Consider the following 23,351-nt stretch of genomic DNA (forward strand, 5'->3'; position numbering starts at 1 on the left):
AGCCTCGTTCTGACGCCTTAAAAAGGGCCAATATTTTTATAATGATAGCGACTACAATGATGAAAAGTAACAGATGTGGCAGTGAGAAGCACTCATGAATGGAATAATTTTGAAAGTGGGAATGCGAAAATACCGGTAGCAATTTGCATAGCGCGATAAGGAGCACTCCAGACTGAAATCAAAAACGTGATAAAAAAATAAATAGGAAAAGGGGGTTCGTGGCGCGCTGCTTCGACTAGCAATGAAATTTCGTTCGTCGCCCAGTTGATGCGAGGCGAAGTGCGGGCGTCTGCTGCGCCTGCGTCGCCTCTGCCGTCGCATCGCAAACACTTCCGCTCTTATTGAGAAGCCACTACACGCGAACCCTTTCTGCCGCCGTCGCCGCCCGCTCGAGGGGCGCCACAAAACAAACTAAAGGTTGCAGTCGTCGTCCGAAATGAAGGGAGAGAGCAAGAATAATAATAACGTAAAAAAAAGAAACGTACAAACCATGAAACCGTAGAAGTCTCGCACGCCCAGTGGCGGAGAGGAGACGGAAGCCGCTCGTGAAACGTCTTCTCGACTTTCCTCCCTCCCACTGATCTCGTCTCATGCGGCGGTCTTCAAGTCGTTCTGGCACTAGAAAACCATGCAGCGCTGTAGAAGTTCGAGTTGCAGCATCTTCCGACAATAACACCGAGCTGATATACCGGCGCACTGTGTGTTCCTTTGTGGCATAAATATTCGCGGGCACGTCGTCTGCACCAGCCACAGTTTAGCAGACGACAATGCGCTGCGCGCAGTTAACGTCGCATAGATGCTATGCTCACGTTTTGGACGGCACCGGGCCCGTCATCTGACGACTATTAAGTTGTTCTTTCCTGAGCAGTACAGTGACCGCCTCATCGCGGCTCATGACTTCTGCAACGCTGCATGCATTTCAGTGAGATAGCAGTCCTGTTCGTTGCTCGTTTTCTTCTCGTCGCCCGAAGTAAATTAGCCGAAGAACGAGCGACGGAAAAAAAAAGGGGGGGGGGGGGTGGGGGGTGTTGGTGCAGAACGGTTGCTTTCTGCGCGGTATACAGATGGCTTTTGAAAATAAGCAGTTGGTGAAACTCAGCACATCGAGTCGGGACGGTTTTCGCCGCGATAAAAAAATAAATAGAAAGTAAAGGAAGATAGCGGGACAAGCGTCAACAGGAAGGAACGGTTCACACGAGAAGGGGGAGAGGGCTTGTATATACGTGTTTATGTCTAGAGAAGGACGCAGCGTTCGCAGCGCAGCCGCCGTGCAAAGCACCCCAGCGTGTCACTTTTTTGAGTCGGCAGTATCGACGACACAGACTTTCGAGATCGGAGATCGACAAGGAACCACTATCACGCAACAGGCGGTTACTGTTGTGCTACGATTCCCTCACTTCTGTACAGAGCGTCCAAGCTCTGAGCTGCAGAGCAAAGAAAGCGTCACCTACATCTTAGAACCGCGACAGTAGCTGCGAGAATCTTGATGCCATCCTGAATACATGTGCGGTGCCCGCCGCGATGTATCAATAGACATGGCGTTCTGTTCGTGAGCGCGAAAGGTCGCGGATTGGATTCCCGGCCACGGCGGCCGCATTCCGATGGGGACGTTGTCCCTGAAAACCCAATGTGCAGTTCCCGGACACTAAAACCCATGGTTAATTAACACTGTGGGGCTTCCGTGTTTGTATCGGCCTTCCTGCTCACAATCATCGTCTCTAATAGCGAGTAGCAACGCATAAAAAGAAAAAAGAAAGACATTCACGGCGAAGCTGTTGAACGGAGGGGTGTGCGAATATTCGAAACTTTCGGATAACGAATTGAGTAGTGTCCTATCCGATTCGGTCTTCGAATCCAATAGACGCTATTCGTAAATGCGAATATTTTTCGAATACTTTTCGAGTATTTCCAAACGTCAACAGCGCCCAAATAAACATAAAATTGAAGCAAAAACATGGCAAATTTTCACCGCCGCGGGCATGTATATAGCAAGGACATAAAACGAAAGCTTGCGTAGTGGAGCAGGCTACGTCACTTATTTACAGGATGTGCAGCAATCATCCGCACCCTCTGAAGAAACTATTTGATTGGTCCTAATGCTCAATTTGTGCTTTTAATAAACAAAGCTTCACAACGCCCTATGTAATGAAAGAAACTGTGCTAACTTTAAGAATGCTGGAATGTGGACATCGTTTTATATCAACTGTGATAAAGGCTATTCATTATTCAAAAGACTATTCGAAAAGTGTTCGGTATTCGATTCACTTCTTGCACTATTCGATTCGTATACGATTTGGTCTCAAAAATCCCTATTCGCACAACCCTAGTTGATAGGAGTCCCATAACTGTTCTCGTGCGGCGTTGAAGGCCAGCCTGCGGAGGCGTACTTGGTATCGAAAGATACTCAAAGAACAGCCAGAGCCCCGAATTTCCGCTTTAATACGTAATTGTCAATGATTATGAAATAAATGTTGCCTTGCGTATACCTCGAGGTATACGCAAGGCAAAAAAAAAGAAGAATGCAATGAAGTTGCTGTTTATTGGAAGGATCCTTCCAATAAACAGCAACTTCATTGCATTCTTCTTCTTTTTTTTTTTTGCCAGTAATCCGTAATTTTTGTTTCCCACGTCCCACGTGCTGAGCTCCACAGTGGAGCTCATCTAGGTGTTTGTACGGCTACGGTGGTGAAAGCTGATACCGCTGTGCTGCAAAGGCGTCTGCGTGGAAGCGGTCACAAAGATTAGCCAGCAAACGGACCCATAGCACTTGCGAAGTGCGTGGAAACTCGCTTATACAGCTTCGCTGTCCGGGATGTATCAGTTGCCGAGACTGGTATACATCTGCAAACGATACTTTTGTTTTTGCAGGTGGCCAAGTTTGAAAGCGGTCATTCGTACATCATGTTATCGCACTCGCGCAGAACGCACGCTTACTGTATATGCCACAAACTTTCGTGAGCGTTGTCGCTAATTGGATAGCTAGACAAGGGTGTCTAAGCAGGCAGCATGCGCGACGCAAATATAGTGTTGAACAATTTCGAACCTTCGTAAGTAACTACGATTAATGTGGAATGTACGGCGACGCATGTATACCAGCTGTCCCGTTAACATAGGCCATGCTTAAGACGCACACACTCCGGCCGCTAAAACACACTAGACACACACGCTAGACACACACTCTGGGCGCTAGCGGCCGCACAGACTCCGGCCGCTAAAAGCACCGTGCATGTCCTCGTCGTACTGGAGCCGACTATCGTTGCTCTTTACATAATTTAAAGTCATTTCTTGGTACCTGTGAGGCTCACGCAGAAGAAGCCCACACACAAGCTTCATCGTTGCGCCTTTTTTGTGAAATTGCAATTGGATTCACGACTTAGGTCGTGCTCTGGAAGGCGGATGACACTTCCGAATGACCTTTTTGTACCGTGTTGGTAACCATGAGAATGCTGAACTTGCCTTCATCGTTGTGCATCCTTCTTCTATGTCACCATCACCCATCATCCAGCATTTACGTGCACCCTCCCCTTGTCCCGAGCAGCAGGCTAGAGCACGCTAGCTCAGGCCGACCTTTCTGCCTTCTTTCGAATAAATTCTCTCTATAAAAAGTACCGGATAATTCTCAAGGAGGTTACTAACAACGTACAGTTGGTTTCGCACGCACAGTAAGTCTCGCTTTCTTTTTTTTTCTTTTTTTTTTCGTAACCCATGTTCGTTGGGACATCCTGCATATTCAGTTCAGGCTCGAGCAGTGAGACTGCATTCGACGACCGCCGACCGTGGTTACAGCTATTGTTGCCATCAAAGATTTTTTTTTTTTGCCTTCTGGACACAACTTCGCCAAATAAATAGCTCGTTTGTTCTCTCATCCTGCTACTGTTTTGTTTGAGCACGTCACTACCACACGACAATATCGCTCTCTTCGTGTCACAGAGCAGCGCTCAAGCATTCTAGACAAGTGTGGACAGTTGGGCGCCATAAATTACACCTGTATTGTCATGAACGGGTGATGTAGCCATATCTTGAAAAAGTAAAGAACCACGATCAGTTATTAGCCCTACGACCAATGATCCAACATATAACTTGGGATGGAACTAAAAAAACAAAGCATGATCTCATATGATATAATGTTTTATCGGAGAAGAAGGTTCCAGCGCTTCCTTTAGAGATGAAACAGTAGTGTCAAAAAGTATCAGGTGCAGCAAACAGGTCAAGTTAACAGAGGTAAGGCATAACTAAACAGCAATCGAAGGTAAATACATAAGTTTACTTAAGGATGACGTTTCGCGCGAGCGGCTACTGTCTAAGGAACGCCAGTGAAAGAACGCCTACGCGGTCCATGGATGGCTGCAGTCACTCCTGGAGTGGCTTGGAAACTTGCGACACAGGCAGTGCTTGCCATGCACCTACAGGCCTGTTCCTCCGAGCGTGTGTGCGCAGCTCGTGAAAAGCGCTCGTGCAAGCTGGCTTTCCCGCAATAATGAGTCCCGTGCGGGGAAGCACGCTTTCGCGCTGAGAATATTTACGCATGCGTGCTACAGGAACATGGTTGTCGCGGGTGTCATATTGAAGGAAAAGGATAAATAAATATTTGACTATCATCCGTGGTTATATTGCGCTCAGTTTTACAAACACGATATTAAGGAAGGACAGGACGTGGACGGACGAAGCGCAAGAACCACGATTTGCGCTTCGTCCGTCCACGTCCTGTCCTTCCTTAATATCGTGTTTGTAAAACTGAGCGCAATATAACCATGAACGTTCACCAACTAGCCCCCTTCATTGCTTTACTAAATGTTATTTCGACTATTGCGCTTCGTCCGTCCACGTCCTGTCCTTCCTTAATATCGTGTTTGTAAAACTGAGCGCAATATAACCATGAACGTTCACCAACTAGCCCCCTTCATTGCTTTACTAAATGTTATTTCGAGTATTGCGCTTCGTCCGTCCACGTCCTGTCCTTCCTTAATATCGTGTTTATAAAACTGAGCGCAATATAACCATGAACGTTCACCAACTAGCCCCCTTCATTGCTTTACTAGACTATCATCCGATTTTTTATGAACCTGCGCCTGCTCAATCTTGAGGCGGACGTTTAACCCATTGCATCGGCCCGGATACCTAGCTGCAAGCAGCAAAACGATAACTCGTAACTTGCTTTACGAGCTATCCACTAAAAACTTTTAGATAAAAAAGCTTTAAAATTAAAATTAACGCATTATAAACTTCATATCGAACAATTATGTGTTATATCATGAGTGTCTGTACATGATCAAAAATGATCGTACGGGATTATTGGATGGTAACTTAATCGTAGTATAAAATAGCCCGCGCACGCACGCACACACACACACACGCACACACACACACACACACACACACACACACACACACACACACACACACACACACACACACAGAGAGAGAGAGAGAGAGAGAGAGAGAGAGAGAGAGAGAGAGAGAGAGAGAGAGAGAGAGAGAAAGAGATAGATGAAGAAAGAAACAATCACAGGGCAGGGAACGAAGACAAGCGAAGTGACAGTTTTCTTCGTTTTTTTCCTTGTGTTTATGAGGTGCTGTCCATCAAAAGCATCTCTTGTATTGATATTACTATTGCATGACAAGCCCCTTAAAGTGTATGTGCGCGACGTTCCCCTGGCTATCTTCCCTTTGGCCTCCATGTCGCCGTTCCACCTTTGTGCAGTGCAGCAAACCGGAACCTATTACTGAGTGACCCTTCCTGCCTGCTGCTTTCTCTCTCTCTCACACAATTCTTCCAACACCCTGTCGGCTTACTTCGACTAGCTACTTTGAGAGCGCCTCGTTGATCCCTTTACATCAGATTCGCTACGTTGCACGTGGCCTCGACCTTATGAAGCGCCAACCTAAGCGTGAATACCAGGAAGCGAATTTTTCACGAATGTTAACCTCGTGAGAGGTAACAGAGGGTCGCATATCCGCAGCGCCACAGCTCATTTTCGCAGATTAGTTCGACTGAAGAATCCGACCACTTTCTAGATAACAGAAGTCCTGCGCACATTGGGCTGTAACGCTGTTCTTTTTTTTTTTCTCTTTATCCTTTTTCAAAGCGTAGGCTCTCGGCCTTACCGAGTGACATCACGGCTCAAATCACACAGGCATTCCGATCTCGCAATATACTGTGTTGCTCTGCTGCATTGTCTTCGAGATTCAAGCATGGCCTTGCACTTAGTTGCTTCTATTATATGTATCGAGAGCATGTCCCCATACACCGAACACGTTTCCCGCAATGAAAGACGCCCTTGTCATCGGGATCTACTATATGAATAAGGCCCGAGGTAAAACTTCTTCGCAACGTTGTGAAGAGCTGCGCGCCTTCAGACCGCACATAAACTATAATTCAGACAGCGAATCTTTGACTTCTTGAAGTACACACGAGTGTATATGAACAAGATATTTTCTCTCTTTTTTAATAAGCGGAGGAAGCTACATATCAGCGTCCAATAGTCAACTACCACCAGAATCACACAAAGCTGTCCCGTCAGCTAGCTCCTTGGGCTCAATAGCATCGACACTGCCTGTCCTCAGTGATTCACTTTCTAGAGGACAAGGAACTGCGTCCTCAGGAGGCGGTCTCGGAACTTCCGGCTCCTGACGCACACCAGTGTCCTCTTTCGCTTGCACCAACACGACACTACTAGCCACGCTCGATGTCCTTTTTTCTGGCCTCTTAGTCGGCTGCTCGTTCAGTTGACTCACTTTGACCACGATATCTCTGACCAAAGGACTCATTGGTCTCCTTCCAGTCGAAGACTGTCTTCGAGACGTCCTTCCCAGCCGAGCTGGAGACGGTGAACGCACAGGCCTTTCTGATCGATGGTGTCGGCGAGGCACGGGCGAATAACGCTCTCGCGACCGGCGACGCACATTTCTATCCTCAGGGCTGTGGCGACGGTGGCTTGGAATTCTGTGTCTTTCAGGGCGAACGCCAATGCGGTCACGCACCGTTATCCTGCGAACTTGTGAGTGCTGCCTTGGAGAGCGCGGCCTTGGCGGAGGTGAAGCTGACAAGGAGCGTGAACGAGACCTGCGCCGTTTTGCTGGCAGGCTGCGGGAGTCTTTGAACTCTCGTGCACTGCGATCTCTCCATTTCTCGACTACCAAGTCGCGCCCAGGAGAGCACTCTCTGAGAGGCTTTTCTACGGTGGAGTTGGTTTCAGGCGCTCGTTTGTTGCCTGGCGGTTCACTAGGAGACCTCCGGCGCTTTATTACCAAACGCTCCCTAGGCCGGACTTCTAGCGAAGATCTGCCCGACCCTGCAGCCATCTCTCGGTATGGTGATGACTTGCCAATTGCAAGCCTAATTGGCGCCACGGCGTTTTTTGATGGTCCACCAATTTCGGTAACTTTAGACGGCGTTGCAGGCGATTCCGTTCGCTGGTCTTCGGGTTTAGTTTGCCTTACTTCAGCAACTATTTTACCTTCGAGGGGAGGAGTCTCGGTTTTGTCGAGAGCCCACTGCACCGACTGCTCCTCAGGTGGTGTGTGCGGTCCTTTAACAATTCTCTTTTCTTTGGGTGGTGGAGTACGATAGATCCCTCTGCTCGATGTATTTGTCTGGTATTCAGGTGGTGCTTGGGAACCCTTAGGAACAGTTTTCTCTCTGAGTGGGGGCGAAACGTAATATGTATTAATTGATTCCTCGGGCCAGCCTTGATGTGGCGTGCGGGGTCTTTCAGGAACTCTACTACCAGGGTGGGGTGGTGTCCTCGGCTGCCTGACTCGCGGTTCCCACGCCCAGCGTTCGGGTGGAATTTCTGATCTCAAAGCACCTCCCCTCTCTTTGTGGGGTGCACTGCTACGCTTCTCAGAAAATGCAGCTCTTTCAGAAGCCCTTCTCCTCTTCAGCGGTGAGGAGCCATTCTTTGTGTACACTTCCAGCCACTTTGGTTGTTTGGCGGGGGACCCAATTACATTCTTGATGCTATTTTTGACAAGCCTTCTTGCATTTATCTGTGCTGCAGACTTTGTTGGAGTGACCACTACTCTGGAGGCACTTCCTTTCTTCTGTGGTGTGAGCGCCAATGCAGGCACCTGGCTGAACTCAGTTCTGTTCTCGGGCTTTACACTGTTGTACTGATAAAGCCGCTGTAAGTCCTCCGACATGTCAGCCTTCGCTTTTGTTGGAATAGCGGGCTGCAGATGACAACTATGCTCTTGGAGGGTAGAGTCACGAGATATTTGTGTGGAAGGAGTTCTAGGTGAATCCCCTGACTCGCTTTGCTCCTGATAGTGATGCCGTGCATCTCTTGTGCTTGTAGTGTAATGTGGTGAGTTTTGTAAAGCTTGGTTTCTCCTGCAGGGGTTTTGAAGAGGAGAATCATGAGTGCTCAGTGCTGTCATTATACTGGGTGAATTGCGCTGCTGCTGCGCACCTCCACTTGCTGTGGCATGTGACGAGTTTTGCGACCCCCGGTTCCTTTTGAACACAAGGTTGTCTAGCCTGCATAAGAAAACATGTGACATTAGTAACAATCACAATGAGTTAAGTCCAATTTATTGACAAACAAAGCAAGGATGCTCAGCACAAACCACCAATGGCATGAGTTCTTTTACAAGTCATTGACAAAAGGTATAAAAGGAGACTGCTTTGGTACACTACTTTGCTTTTTCATGAGCGATGCACTTACCGTTGCATAGCAATCTGGAAACTCCTAGAATTTAAGCTCATACAAATTTTGCTTTTCAATTTTATTTTAAAGCTTGGAATCACCAATAAAATAGCAGACAAGGCCTATTTCTTTAGCATTGTCAATACCACTTTTTAAAGTCTGAACCAGCCAGAATATCTTGAGTGTCTGGGACACAGATTAAATGATCTTTGACAATGATACACTCCAACATACTGACAGAACCCAGTACATAAGAGCACAGCTAAAGAAAAAAAGTTACAGCCCTGTACTGAAAGATAAAGGTGTACAAAACTGAGTGACTCTCTCTGGTGAAATTATGCACAGAATGCATGATCATAAACGTTGGTCTGGAGCCCTCTGCTGTGGCATCCGTCATTGCCAATGTGCTGCAGTGGCACATAAAATTTCAAAAATCAAATACATGACCATGCATATGCATCACTGTAACCCCTAGTGATGGTACAGCATGCGTTTTTGCATCTAACTAATTTTGAATTTTTATATTACCACTTGTAACCTTCAATGTAAGCTTCCTGCTCACCACCCCCTTAACTTTTCATTGAATGGCGCTATAGCAAACGCAACTATATTTTCGTGAACCATAATATAGCTACCACTGCTAACGACTGATGCTTCCGGAACATGACTATATATAGATTAAAAATTCTACAGGTTGAAAAATTCCTTCACAAAAAAAAATATATATATTCCCCCATCATGCTTATTATGAAGGTTAGTTGGCTTTGCAATGCACATTCAACCACATTAAAGAAAACATCTTAAAATGTCAGTTCTCACTTATTTGAACAATATGACCCACATAATGAACATTCTGCCAGTAATACTCTCATCAGCACAAAAGAAACGCTTTCTGCACTGCATAATAGCAAGAAAAAAAAATGTGCACCAGAACAACTTAGCTCTTGTCGAAAAAAAAAATATTCAAAGGGGCTCTCTTAAAGTGGGGTTTCTGACAAAGAGTGACACTAAGTCAGTTAGCTCAGGCGACACAGGAAAGAGGTCTGAACAAATCTTTCATAAGGCAATACACTCTAGTTCTCCAGTAATAATACAGTATAAATTCTTTAATGAGCAAAAGATGTGTTGCCAAACAAGAAGCACTAAACAAATGTTTGTGACAGCAAGTCATTACCATGCTTAACTTTATGTCTGCCACAATAAAGCAGTCACGAAATCTTGCTAGGACATTTACCCACCTTCGCTTCAAGTTTACGATCTCTTTCTCCTTTGAGTCCACAAGGTGCTTGGCCGTCTTGTACAGGATGGAAATGTTGTGCCTCAGCATCTCATTCTCTCTTTTCAATGTAAGAATGGTCTTTTGTGCATCAGTTGATACAAAAGAGGTGCTGGGCTTGACACCTTTATCAACCTGAAATCAAAAGGCAGGAAGCAAACAGCTCTAAAAACACTAAGCAAAAAACAAACAAATAAGGGCAGCAACAGTCATGAGCATTTACTGTAATTATTGTAGTTATTGGTGAGAATTGCTGCTATAGCACCATGACAATGTTGAGAAGAGGTGTACATTGCAAATATAGATGTTTATGTTATGTGTCTGTAGACCCGCTGTGGTTGCTCAGTGGCTATGGTGTTGGGCTGCTGAGCACGAGGTCGCGGGATCGAATCCCAGCCACGGCGGCCGCATTTCAATAGGGGCAAAATGCGAAAACACCCGTGTACTTAGATTTAGGTGCACGTTAAAGAACCCCAGGTGGTCGAAATTTCCAGAGTCCTCCACTACGGCGCGCCTTATAACCAGAAAGTGGTTTTGGCACGTAAAACCCCATAATTTAATTTTAATTTTGTGATGTGTCTGTAACAGGTGTGACTTGATACAGACTTACATTATGAAAAGTAAAAGGTGAAATGTTTGAACGTATATTATCAGAAAAGTGCACAGAGTACATATTTAGATTTGCTTCAAATTAGCTATGCGGTTAAAGACTGCTAAATTGAACACATCTTAGCCAGTGCATGTTTTAGTACAGCAATGCAAAGCTCATGACTAAACAAAGCACAAGTACTAAAAACTGCCCACGAATCTGTGATAAATGATATCACTTTGGAAAGCATGGTCAGAGCAAGGTCCTACAATGTGAATAAAGAAGGTTTAAACATATTGATAAGTTTTTTTTTCTTCCTTCAGCTTTTCTGATGGTCGCTAGCATGGCAGTTGAACGCCACATCGCAGTTCCAGAGTTGAATCCTTCACAAACATTGTAGAGTGACAAGTTGGGCTAGTTGATGGAAGTTCATCTTGTAATACGGGGATAACTGTGCTGTATTGTCCGCTCTGTTGTCCGTGTGTTTATAGCGCAGTAACCCCCGTATTCATAAACATGGCAGTTTTAATTAAACGTCTGAGTGTCGACATGCTTTTGACATTTTGCAACCTATGTACACCAGTGAGCACAAGAATATGAAGAATGGGTGCTTTAAAAAAGTTATTCACAGCATGTAAACAGAGCCGTGAATCACAGAGAGGACTGTACTATTCTGGTAGCAAACCTCATGCTAAACATGTTGGTTATAAGCACATCTATGCTACAAGGAAATGTGTACAGTTTTCTTTGGAACCACCCATGACTCATCAGTGTAGGGTCTTTGAAAGAGGTCCTTAAGTCAATCTATGAGTGACAAGACTTGTTGCCAGGCCTGCGCAACCACACATGATGCACCATTCATTGGTAGCTCTTCAGAATGAGCAGCACTACCCCTTGCAACCTCTGAAGCTTTGGAGCAATGAAAGTTCAACAGGGGTATCAGTATGTTGCCTGCAAGACAAATAATATTGAAGCACAAGGAAGACAACAGAGACGACAGTACAGACACAGGCAGCTAATGCTTCAAGATTATTAGTCATGGAATACCAACTAGCCCACTTTCAAGGCTTGGTTAACTTTAACACTGCATCTGTCACATAAGCAGTGGCTTTGAAACTTTCAACAGAGCATGTAAATTCATAAGTGTACCTCTTGTGTGACTGATTTTATGTACCAAAGCAACATAAGGTGCACAAGATGTTTAGCTTTCATGATGCGCAGAGCATTTGCAATAAAAAAATGACATACTGAAGCAGTAATAAACTCACCAAAATCAGGAAAAGAAATGGCATATTTGTTTATATGCCCAGTACAAGCAAAACATAAGTATGCATTACACCCCACAAGGAGGCTCAGTAATGTGGGAAGTAATTTACACAGTCATTTGGCAAGCTAATTATGCATCTTGCATTGGGTGCGACATATTCGGGACTTTGTCGTGTATATTGGTCTTTTCCTTTTTCTGGATGTGTTGCTTAGGTATGCTAAGTATTGTACAATTCATTTCACTTGATTTCTGACATTAGTTTTCTTGGAACTTGTCTCTCTTTTCATTATATTCACCATTTGCCGAATGGCCTGGGCGATTTCCTGGATGTAAAATATCGATTGTCTCATGTCACGCTTATTTGGAAAGGTTCCACTGCTCTGCTTTGCTAAAAAGGTTCAAACCTTCATTAAGTTAGCCAAGTTTTCACTTTCTGTTTGGACCTCTTTCAAGTTGTGTGGCGTACAACTGAACTGAAATTCATTTGCCACTGACTGCAATATGTCGTCTAGTAGAATCATGAAACCAGATCAATGATTGCCAGTTGCAATACTGAACGCTAAGCAAGTTTCCGAATTACAGCACAAATGGAAAAGCTATGTCTACAAAGATGAGCTATTCGGCTACCATGGGCCCCATCAAACAGAAACAGTAAGAAATTTCAAAATGTAAACAAATAAAACAACGTCACGTATTTGACGTTGTGACTGAAAACATGACATGCGTTATATATCCAATTTTCTTTTTTTCGTTTTTGTACTGTTTAGGCGTGCATGGGGCGCTTACCAAACTTCTCGCTGGACGAGGTCTCGCGATAGCCTTCGGAAGGTGGTCCATTTCAACTGGGTTAGCTTGTCTTTGTAGCACAGAAGCGTCCAAGTGCAACTCGGCAGAGACTGGCGAACGAAAAGCTTTGGAGTCATTATTACTCGCGGAAGACGACTTAGCGAGGTCTAAAGTGTCAGTGGTACTATCGCGTTCCACTGCGTCTCCAGCACCAGGTCTTCCGCGGACTTGTGACCGATTGACTTTCTTTACAGGTGAGACTTCTCTTGGTAGCACAGAAGAGTCCAAAAGATCCAATTCGACAGCAGACGCCGAGTGCGAGTCCTTGGCGTCAAGTGTGCTGTCAGAATGGTATTCACCAAGTCCAAAATAAATGTCTGCATCGCCATCATCTTCCATTGAGTCAACAGCACCTGGATTTTATTCCTATGCGATGGACGCAGGCATACAACACGCGAAACGTACACGGTATACAGCTGCAGTCCGTGGATCACTAAGGTGATCAAATGCGCACAGTGACGTTCACACCAGCACACAGCGCGATGTATACATGGCTCGTGGAGCAAACACCAACAAAAAGAAAAGAAAAATGTGAAATAAGCTTTGCAGCAACGCGATTATCGATACTTTCTATCAATCAGTTATTCTCACAGCGAAACCCATCACAGCGGTCGACCGGAGGATTACAAAGACGATAAAGTAAAGCACAAAAATACAGGGACAAACAGAAAGCTCCAAAGACTGTTCGCGTGCGCTAATTGAGCTAATTAAGTTCAAACCCATGAGCTCAAAACCATTTCCAAGAGACTACTAGCTACAGCTTGCAAAGCAGACAATTCGCGCCATAACATAGATGGAGAGAGCGGCGAGAGGGGTTCGCAGCAAGATCATTAATAACTTATGTATTTTTATAAAGCTAGCTAAGTATAAACGAATAAGTAATAAATACTTTTTAAGAGAAAAATATTTGCAAATCTAACTGAACTGAACGCTTACAACTTGATTTGCTGCGTTCCACCGCATTCTGTGCCGCCCTGTAAACACGACGCCACCAGACGCCTCCTCGCTCTCCGCTCTCGCGCTTTCGTATAACTATGTTGATATGAGCCGGTGAATTTTGCTTTCTGCATAATGTTCATTACTAGCTTTGTGTATAAAGTTATACTGTGTATTTTACACGTATGTCTATACGTCTTAGACGTATTTCTTATGGTGAAACACAAGCTGCTTCATCGGTTGAAGTACTCGAGTGTGCATGATGCAAAGTTTGCCGACGCGAAACTTCCGTGCTCCTCGAGTGCTCACACCGGCATGGACTTACTGCAGAAGGTTCCCAAGCACATAGCTGTTTTAATTGGTGAACACGACATTTCGTATCGAGATGCCGCAAATCTCGTAGTGTGGTGTTTGTTTGCCGGAATACCGCACGTAACTCTCTACGATGCCGAAGGTGAGTTTAACACACTTGCCGACCTCAAGGTTTTTTGCGTCCGTTTCTCTTTACTATCTCATCCACAGCACGTGTCTTTCTTTCATCATATTCTAGTTGTTATCTTCTAGAATAAGAAGTGGACTAGCATTTATATATTTATATCTTAGGTCGGTGCCCCAACAAGTTGTTGGAGGTGATGGAGGAGGAGGATGCCGGTTATGCCAGACCGCTTCACGCAGACTCGGCATATTCGTATCAGGTTTACTTTCACTTGCAGTTACCTTGGCGCCAAGTTGTGCCCTCAGCCCTGTTTCCAAGAGCACTTTAACACTGAACTTTATGATTAACGGCGCGTGACTCTTGGCGAAAGCTTACCACGCAAGCTTATCGCCTTGCTACCCGGCTAGTCGGTAACCTCTATGTAGCGTTACGATGGCATCAATACTGTCGGGCGCCTGATCGTGCGTCAGCTTTTCCCATCGTTTTCCTTAAGCCGCTGTATTGGCGAGCAAGCGACATCCGTGCGCATGTGGCATTTTACACTCGGCGCGCTACGCGTTGGCGAGTACACGTGTGATCTTTCTCCATCGTTGCTAGCGTCACCCTTTCATATTTGTTTCTTTTCTGTCTCGACTTGTGTTCCGCATCGACAGCAGTGAAAGCACTTCTGGTTTGCGCTATACGGACATGTTTGTCTAACGTCGTTCGACGCTGCATGCAGCTACATATTTACGAACCGGAGATTTTACCCTCCATCCTTTCTTTCTCCAAGGGGCATTAAAAGAGAACGTCACCAGACTCTACAAGGAGATCTCAAGGAGCCAGGTTGAACACTTTGGATGCAACGGCCGCTGCAAAGTTGTGCTGCATGTAAAGGGCCAGGAATTGCCAGAAAAGAATGGTATGTCTCCTTAAGGCCGTTCTTGCTGTAATAATTTTGTCTCAAAATTGTATACGCGAAAAAAAAAAAAGAAAGAAATCGTATGTTGTAAAAATTATTCAAACGTTGTGTAATATACTGAGTGCATGCTAGAACATTTAAAAGACAAGGATGATGCCATTTTTTTCCCTCCGTTTTCTTAAAACTTATGTGCTAATAATGGTGCAGTAAACATTGATCGTCTCGCTTACAAAACAGGTTATTGCCATTTAAAAATTAGCCCCAGTTAGACAGGTTTCGGAGTCATTTATAGGTTTCGGAGTCATTTATTTGCCTTTTTGTGGAAAAAGGAACGTTGGTCAGATGAATAATAATGTACCACTTGCATATGTTGTTTTCGGGGTGTGTTCAGATGAGAATAGACTAAGGGGGTCCTACAGTTTCTCGTGTTCAACGAAACTTTTGAGGTGGGCGAATGTCCCTGTAGAAAGGAATCAACCGTCGTTTTGTGAAACTTAGCACGGATTTCCTGAAAAAATTCTGATTTCACTAAAGGTGGAAAAGAGTGTTTTAACAACTTGCAGAGTTTACAAATTTGAAGGCTTATCATTCTAACATTAACGCATTGTACCCTGCAAAATCTTTTCGGTAAATCTGCGCCACTAAGTACTATTTGCCAAAGGGAAGTTAAATTTGTCTTCCACAGTATGTTTTTTGAAAAATTGTCAAACTTTGGTTTCTGAGCAACTGCATCTGACAGACCCCAAAATCAGGTGGTTTTTTTGGGCCAGTTTAGCTAAGGCGATGAAGCTGAAAGATATTTATGAAAAATCTTCAAAAGGTTTTTTGCAAATTAATAAATGAAGTATGCAACTACGTCACATATTTACTTTGTTATAAAATTTCTGAAATGCCAAAAATTGCAGAAATAATGATAATTAAAACATTTTTGAGGTTATTAAAAAAATCATTGCAGGTTTTTATGAAAACTTCATAGAATACCCACCCAGGACTGATAATAAATCTAGTACTGCAGAAAATGTGTTGCATTATTTTATGTGTGGGGAAATTGAGCCTACTTTAAGACCCATGTATGGTCATTTCAACGATGTTTCTCATTCTAATAATAAAACAAAAATCACATTAATTGAATTCTGAACTCATTCTTTTTTTGTTGTAGTAAAGCAGTGCAACTCAGATTGTGTCTGTTCGGCCTCTTTTTAGCCATGAAATAAGTTGAGATTGAGTTTTCAGGGCTCCTGCATCCGTAACCAACCGTGCAAGAGCATGTTACAGCAAGCTTTTAAAGACTGGTCGGGGGAACCTATTTCCGGCATTGACCGCTAATTACATCTGCTATCTGAAATGCTCGCCATGTACATGACCATGCAACAGCCAAGTGGGAAAGTGCGATGATGCCACTACAGTTGATGAGGACAGTTGCAAGACTGTTCCAGAATATTTCCACTTAATTTTTTCCACTTAAATTTTCGTGAAATAAATTTAACTTCCCTTGGACTGATATTACTAATGGTGTAGATTTATCGAAAACAATTTTGGTGGGCTACAATGCATTAATTTTAGAGTGATAAACCTTTGAATTGCAAGTCATTAAAATACTCTTCTCCACCTTTTGTGAAATAAGAATATTTTTCTAGAAATCCACACTAGGCTTTGCAAAACGAGTGTTCGTTCCTTTCTACAGAGACATTTTCCCACCTCATATAAAAAATTTTGCTGAAAACTAAATATAGTCCGGACCCCCCTTAGTCTGTCTATCTGAACGCACCCTGCTTGCATACAAGTTATGAAATTGACATCAGAAAGTTTCAAGGTGTGGGCTAGTTGATTATTGTACACATGTACATAATGAATGTTAGAGGTTTAGCCAACAGAAGAGATACTCTTTAGATTGGGTTTAGCTGTGAAGCCTTGCATTTATTTTTTTTAGAGTATAGAGTTCTTCCCTTCCCCTAGTGAATGTGCAGCTGGATTAGAATGTACAGGTGTAGACAAAAGTAAGTGGAACACGGGAGCTGTGACCGATTTCCATCCTGATGTCCTCAGCAGAAAGCACAGGGATTGAACTTCTATGATCACCAGCCTGTGCACGTGTGTAATCTAATTTCTTGCTCCCCCCCCCCCCCCAACTGCTCAAGGGCATTGGGGTGCAGTTTCACCATAGCTCCCATTTTCCAATTATTTTTGTCTGTACCTGTATGCCTTCTGCAAAATAGTGAAGGCCAGCTGTCCACTGCTGACAATGGTTAACTGGCCTGTTTTTTTTTTTTTTACAATAGGCTGTACCAAAGGCCAACCTTTCAGCTCTTATGATTAAACTTTCCGTCTTTATTTGTCTTAGTTTGCACTAATCATTTATTTGGATTTGCAATTAGAGTGCATAATGTGAAGGAGTGCCATTTATAGCACATCATATCTTTATTTGTGTACATCTCAAATTATCAAAGTGCTGTCCTGCTTTGTGGAACTACCGACTGGTACAATAAAGCACTCTAGTTTTAATCATACATGGACTTGCCGAGCTGCGTTCTTCATATTGTAAACATCCTTTGTCCTCGTTTACTATTTACAGTATTTTCTCTTGCAAATCGAAAGAAAAAGTGTAGTGTTACATCCCTAGAAAGGGGCTTTGGTTTCAAAAAGGCATGCATGTTTTTGCATCTGGGCCACATTTTCATTCAAGTAACTTTTGCACAGGACCAAGTAAGAATTTGTTTGCTTCAGATGTTACTTCAGAATTTGTCTACTTCCATAGCGAATGTTGGTTGTAACAAACACTGTCACTTCACTGAAATGAGATTCAGCTGTACCAGGTGGCGAATAAATACTAGCAGTTCGTCCACAACACCTTGCAGAAAACCAAGCTGTACTGCTCACTTCACATACCACATATTTAGAGACATACTTTGTGGATTTTTTTTATTGACCTCATCAGCAAGCTATGCCTTATGTCATCTGTCACTGCTGAACACTTTTCAACTGTCTCCCGCTTACCTATGTTGAGATTGTGTAACAAATTGCAGAAATAGATAAAGAAGAAAAGCAAATTTATTGCGGTGTGAACTGAACTGTCTTCGACTCAAGAGCATGTAAAGAAAGTAAATACATAATAAGTTGCATGTCTCAGTGCCGATTATTCCGAAATTTAGTGCTGCCCATTGTAGCACACTGTTTCATACAAATTGACTTTGATTGCACTAATGCCCAAGTTGTTCTTATTCGCACCTGCTTTCAGTGCATGCTTGTCACTGGCAGCATCTAACATCAGTAGCATCATTTCTGCAGTGCAAATCAAAGGTATTGTTTTAAAAAAGCTACCTGAAGGCAAAAAAAAAAAAAAATAGTTGGTTAGCTAGTGGCATTTCATGAAATGTAGCCTACTGTATGAGGCCCTAACATCTTTTCTGCATGTTGTGTCTGCCAGGTTTATAGGTGAAGAGCTGACCAGTGCAGAATTTTAAGTGTTGTGCCTTCTGAACATGGTTCATACCCATGAATGGTATTGGCCTCGCTAAAGACGAGGAAAACTATGCACAAGGGCTAATGAAATAAACAAACAATCCAAAAGGAGACATTGCGTAACATTGAAAACAACAGAACTTTCAGCATACTTCACAGAGAAAAGGAAAAAAAAAAATTGTACTGCTTGGCACCCTTAGCAGTGCTACCTTCCCAGTGCTTCAGTGAACTTGCGCAGGGCTGCTGTAGTAAGCCTGTGGCTGGGTACCCAACTGACACACCACCAAATGGCAATAGGTTTGATGCTGATAAAGTTAAGCCTAGATTACTAGTTGCAAATATGAAGAACATTCTGAGGATGAGGGTGAACATTCACGCAACCGGTGATAGTTGCGAGGCAGTTGTTATCCACACACATGTGATGGAGATTCTGTGTGTTAGCTCCCACATTGCATTATTAAATAGTTTATTACTTGGCAGATGTGAAGCAAGCGTCATGCTAGCCTTTGTCATAGTGGTGTGAGGAATAAAACTGCGTGGTTGATATTTAGCGCTGTGTTCTGTTTTCTTCTATCTTTCTGTGTGAATTGTGCACAAAATGATTTTTTTTTCTCAATAGACGAATGTTTCACCATGATATATTATGTAGGTAGCAGTTGACAGTATTTTAAAAGTTCACAAGGAAAAGCATTAAGCAAGAGTTTAATCATGGCAACTGTAAGATGGTCGGGACCAGGAGCTGATTGGCGAGCAGTTACGACTACATCTGGCAGTTCTGTTACAATAACTTCAGCAGCTTTTGAAGTCGAACTAATCAATCTTGTAGGTGTATGGCATGGTGAAGACTTCTGGCAAAGAGACTAAAGGGCAATACAATGGCTTGCAACATCACATACTGTTGAATGTTAACCCTTTAACCACCAAATTAATTTGGAAAGATGTACCAAATTTCCAAAATTTCTTTATGCTGTCAATTTTTTCTGTTATTCTGATTTTGACAATGTATTACTTGATTGGTTTCTGGTTATAAATAACATTTTTTTTTAATCGAGAGAAAATCTGCTCTTGAGGGCAGCTTTCCCTCAATGCCGACTGTAACTCATCTTTGGCAGTGGGAACAGCACAGCAGCAGGCCGAACGAGTGCAACTCGTCATTGCCAATATTGGTACAACCTCCCATTATCAATAAAGCTAAGGATAGGGGTTTAAAGGGTTAAATACCATATGTAAATTTGTAAGAAGCCAACAAACAGAAAGTGAATGGGGAAATGGCGCTGCGGTAGCTAAATTGGTATAGCACCGCATGCGAAATGCAAAGGTTGTGGGATCGTTCCCCACCTGTGGCATGTTTTTTCATCCACTTTCATTTCCATTAATTTATCGTTTCTTTATTTCATTTATTAAGCACAAGTAATTTCCCCTATGTTTTCCTTAGTTTCACTGTTTGTTGGCTTCTCATACGACTAATAAAAATCGGGCCCCTCGGTTAACCCCCTTTCTTCTCATCTGTACATTTGAGAAGATTATAGCCTGGTACAATCAGCACTCACAACCACTGTGCAGCGCAATCCAGGCTGTAGTTGGATCCCAAGTTGAAAGTGTCAAATCGAGGATTCATCTATCATTGTGTTTTTGTACAAAATGCATTCTTGTTTTGCCCCTGCTGTCGAGTTTGCATATTTATTTTCCAGCTGCAACAACTTCATTTTGATGGGACATTATTACTGGAACATAGATTTGAATAATCTGTGTGCACAACAGAAAACAATGAAGATTTAATTGATCAGTTGATTGAAAGGAGTGGCTCCATTTCTTAGGTCATTGCATTTGGCACTCTGTGCAAAGGTGATCAATAGCTGTCCTGATGAAGACAGGTTACCTTGTCAAAATGCTGGCTCTGGACTCAGCCACCCCTTGTTTTACTGCTGTTGATTACCTTGCCTGTGAAACTTTGTTTTCTTTGGATCAGTGCAAATATGAGTGAAATGATGCTCCAAGCATTTTTCTCTTTCTAGCAGTGGCTGCAATGCTGCAAAATCTCATCATTGTCTTGCACTCCCAGGTCAAAGGAATGGCTACAAGCAGCACATAAACGTGCACCTTGCGAGCGGTGATGATGGCCGCCCACACCTGGCGAGCATAGCTCGCACATTTTGCCAAGCTGTGGAGAGAGGAGAGATGGTGCCCAGTGACATCACTCCTCATTTAATACAGCGAGAGCTGGGAGGTGGGTTTGCTCTTCACACCATGCTTCTTTTTAATTTCTTATGACAAGTTTAACCATATACACTTGCATAATAGCTGTGCCACTTTCCTTTTAAATATTTACACAAAATGCCTGGGCAAAGCTGTCACACAGATAGCTATCCAACTGTAAATGTTTTTTAGTGTCCATCTTAACAAAGTGGAACCACAGCATGGACCCATCCAAGCATTCATGACATCAGGAAGTAATAAATGCATTGCCGTTTGACAGCACGAATAATAAAACTAAGGAACAATAAAGATTTCATTGATTGGAAGTACTACTCCATTTCTCACAGCATTGCTAAGCCGGGATTCTTGCTTGCTTCTTAAAAATACAGCTGTTTTCAGCTCACAAGTACAAAATGTGGCTCTTACATAGACAAAATGTAAAACATTTGCAAAGGTGGGGGGAGGGTTGAAGCAGGGGCACATCATCTGTCTGATAGCTGCTTTGAAACTGCCTAGAGTGTACAAGCAGAAAACCTTGGGCAACTTCGTAATTTATAGTAAACATGTTGCTGAGGACAAGCACATGTTTCTTTTCTTTCATCCATAGCTCAGCTTGAACATTCTTTAATGCCTGATTGCGTACCTTGAGATTATAATGATACCTTGAGGGAAGGGGGCCATTGGAGATTTGAGCAGTTTGATCAATTATCAAGTGCATTGTCTGCCACAGAAATGGAAGGGGGAGGGGGGCTAGATATTTTTAACCATGACATTGCAAGCACTGGAAGATGAGTAACTAATTACGATTCCAGGTACATTAAGGAATGTTTTCTTCAGATGTGTGCTTTCTTTGTGACAGATGTTCCTGACCCTGAATTGTTGCTAAGGTGTGGCTGTGTACACAGCCTGCTGGGTTACCCACCATGGCAGATTCGGCTAACAGAGATTGTGTAAGTCTGCCGTCATTGTGCCATACATTTTACTGATGTCAGTCAATTAAGGCTGCTTAACTGATGGATTTTAATGGCATTGTTGGTATGACTGATAGTGTTACACCAAAACACAGGGGCTATAAAGATGGAACTTTGGAAAGCTCCAGATTAATTTTTGATCATGTGGCGTTCCTTATCATGCTGTTCAAAGTTTGAAGCTTGATACGCAAGTGTTTCTGCATTATGCCCCTGTCAGAATGTGGCTATGGTTTCCGGGAATGAAACCCACAACCATGTGCTCAGCAGCAGACTGCCGTAGCCACTGAATCACCTTGGCAGGTGTGACAGCGTAATCTGTTGCTCTAAGCATTCCTGTACTGCAGGAAATGAAATTGTACCGAACTTTTCAGGATTCCAAGGACGTGTACCAACTCTGAATCTGGCTGACAATGGTAGCTTCAGTCACACCATAAGTATGAAGAACGACTTTTGTGTTAACAAGCATTTCCTATAACTCAATTTCAAGTTGCCACAGAATTTGCAGCATATTTCTACATTTCGAATTGGAACCTTGTCATGCAACATTACAAAATAACAAAGATCAGTGGTAGGGTAAAAATAAATTTGAGTTACTCATACAGAAACACAAATATGATTAGTGGAAACCCACGGGGCAGCACTCCAGTTCTCTCAAAAGTTTCGTGTAGAGGCTACGACTTTTAAAGGCATAGGGTTCAAATTTTAACTGTCCAAATTGGCAAAAGCACAGCAGCTTATTTTTTTATGTGCAACTTGCATTATGCATCTATACGTTGTAAAGCTAGGGATGAGAGAAAAAAAAATAAAGGTTGTCTGTGTTGTTACTTGCAGCACTTTGCCAACTCATCACAACCTCCGGCTTTCGGAGTTCTTTGAAGCACTTGCCAAGTACAACAAGAGGGAACAGCGCTTCGGGAAGTAACTGTGATATATTGGGAGCACAACTGTTCTTCACCCAGGACTTCAAGTTGGCTATCCTCCATCATCCATAACCCATTGTCCCAGTGATGAGATGCTCCATTCTAAAGGAGGAACACTAAGTCTTCCTATTAGAGTATGAATGTGTTGTTACTTAAGTTTTATTAATTTGGATGTTTCTTTATTGCTCGAAGGTCTTGCAGGTACCTTTTCCGTTTCAATCTCTTGCCTTCACAAAGACATGCCCTTGACGCAAGATGAGCTTTTCAGACATACAAGTTTGCGTGGGCATTTAAATGAAGATTTTAAATGAAGATTCCAGTAATGAATATCTGGAATTTTTCACCATGTGGGTGGGCATAGGCTAGTTAAGTACAACATGGCCACATTATGTAGGTCTGCTGGAAATTGCTGTAAATAAATATGTTAATTTGGATTCTTCCTTCACTGCCCAGATGTGAAGTTTCCTTTTTTGTTTATTGCCCAAAATGTCTTGCTTTTGACATAACATGAGCCTTTCAGACACGTGTTTGCATGGGCAGGGAATGAAGGTTTTGACCAGTGATGGCAATCCACTTGTTTTTGCCATGCTTGGGCTAATATAGAATGGCCATTGTTAGATGGCTTTACTGAGAAGTGCTGTAAATAAATGTTTTCCACATGTTGCCAGTAGTATTTCCGCTTAATGTTTAATTGCCGTTCACATAACAGTGCCATTTGTTACGGCACACTACCAAAAACAGGTAAGCAAACATTTCACTCCTAAGCATTAGGAATTTTACATAGTCAAATTTTCACTGCACTGCTGCAATGATCACTTTGAAGGAATACTATTGTTCCTCTTCTAGCTGGTTGCCGCGCCATGCTTTCTAAACTTCTATCTCGAGACTGGATGCTTAAAAGGGTGG

The 23,351-nt window shown here is 43.2% G+C and overlaps 2 protein-coding genes across 2 annotated transcripts; one reads left to right on the forward strand and one right to left on the reverse strand.

Moving 5' to 3' along the window:
- Positions 1–6,413: 6,413 nt before the first annotated feature.
- Positions 6,414–13,625, reverse strand: LOC142585842 (uncharacterized). Its single transcript, XM_075696888.1, has 3 exons — positions 12,567–13,625; positions 9,887–10,059; positions 6,414–8,479 (listed from the first exon to the last, which is right to left on the reverse strand). The coding sequence occupies exons 1-3, from the start codon at positions 12,963–12,965 to the stop codon at positions 6,484–6,486; spliced, it is 2,568 nt and encodes an 855-aa protein (XP_075553003.1). The 5' UTR covers positions 12,966–13,625; the 3' UTR covers positions 6,414–6,483.
- LOC142585843 (dehydrodolichyl diphosphate synthase complex subunit nus1-like) lies at positions 13,606–23,108 on the forward strand. Its single transcript, XM_075696889.1, has 5 exons — positions 13,606–14,016; positions 14,771–14,899; positions 20,421–20,585; positions 21,414–21,504; positions 22,357–23,108. The coding sequence occupies exons 1-5, from the start codon at positions 13,698–13,700 to the stop codon at positions 22,445–22,447; spliced, it is 795 nt and encodes a 264-aa protein (XP_075553004.1). The 5' UTR covers positions 13,606–13,697; the 3' UTR covers positions 22,448–23,108.
- Positions 23,109–23,351: the final 243 nt, after the last annotated feature.

Source organism: Dermacentor variabilis, chromosome 6 (assembly GCF_050947875.1).
Source record: "Dermacentor variabilis isolate Ectoservices chromosome 6, ASM5094787v1, whole genome shotgun sequence".
Lineage (NCBI taxonomy): Eukaryota > Metazoa > Arthropoda > Arachnida > Ixodida > Ixodidae > Dermacentor > Dermacentor variabilis.

Excerpts from the sequence above, each read along its gene's own strand:
- LOC142585842 (XM_075696888.1), bottom strand. The coding sequence starts at position 12,965 with ATGGAAGATGATGGCGATGCAGACATTTATTTTGGACTTGGTGAATAC. Across the intron at positions 10,060-12,566 it reads CTCGTCCAGCGAGAAGTTTG|GTTGATAAAGGTGTCAAGCC; the intron begins GTAAGCGCCCCA and ends TTTTGATTTCAG. Across the intron at positions 8,480-9,886 it reads ATCGTAAACTTGAAGCGAAG|GCTAGACAACCTTGTGTTCA; the intron begins GTGGGTAAATGT and ends TTTCTTATGCAG.
- LOC142585843 (XM_075696889.1), top strand. The coding sequence starts at position 13,698 with ATGTTCATTACTAGCTTTGTGTATAAAGTTATACTGTGTATTTTACAC. Across the intron at positions 14,900-20,420 it reads GGAATTGCCAGAAAAGAATG|GTCAAAGGAATGGCTACAAG; the intron begins GTATGTCTCCTT and ends TTGCACTCCCAG. Across the intron at positions 20,586-21,413 it reads AATACAGCGAGAGCTGGGAG|ATGTTCCTGACCCTGAATTG; the intron begins GTGGGTTTGCTC and ends TCTTTGTGACAG.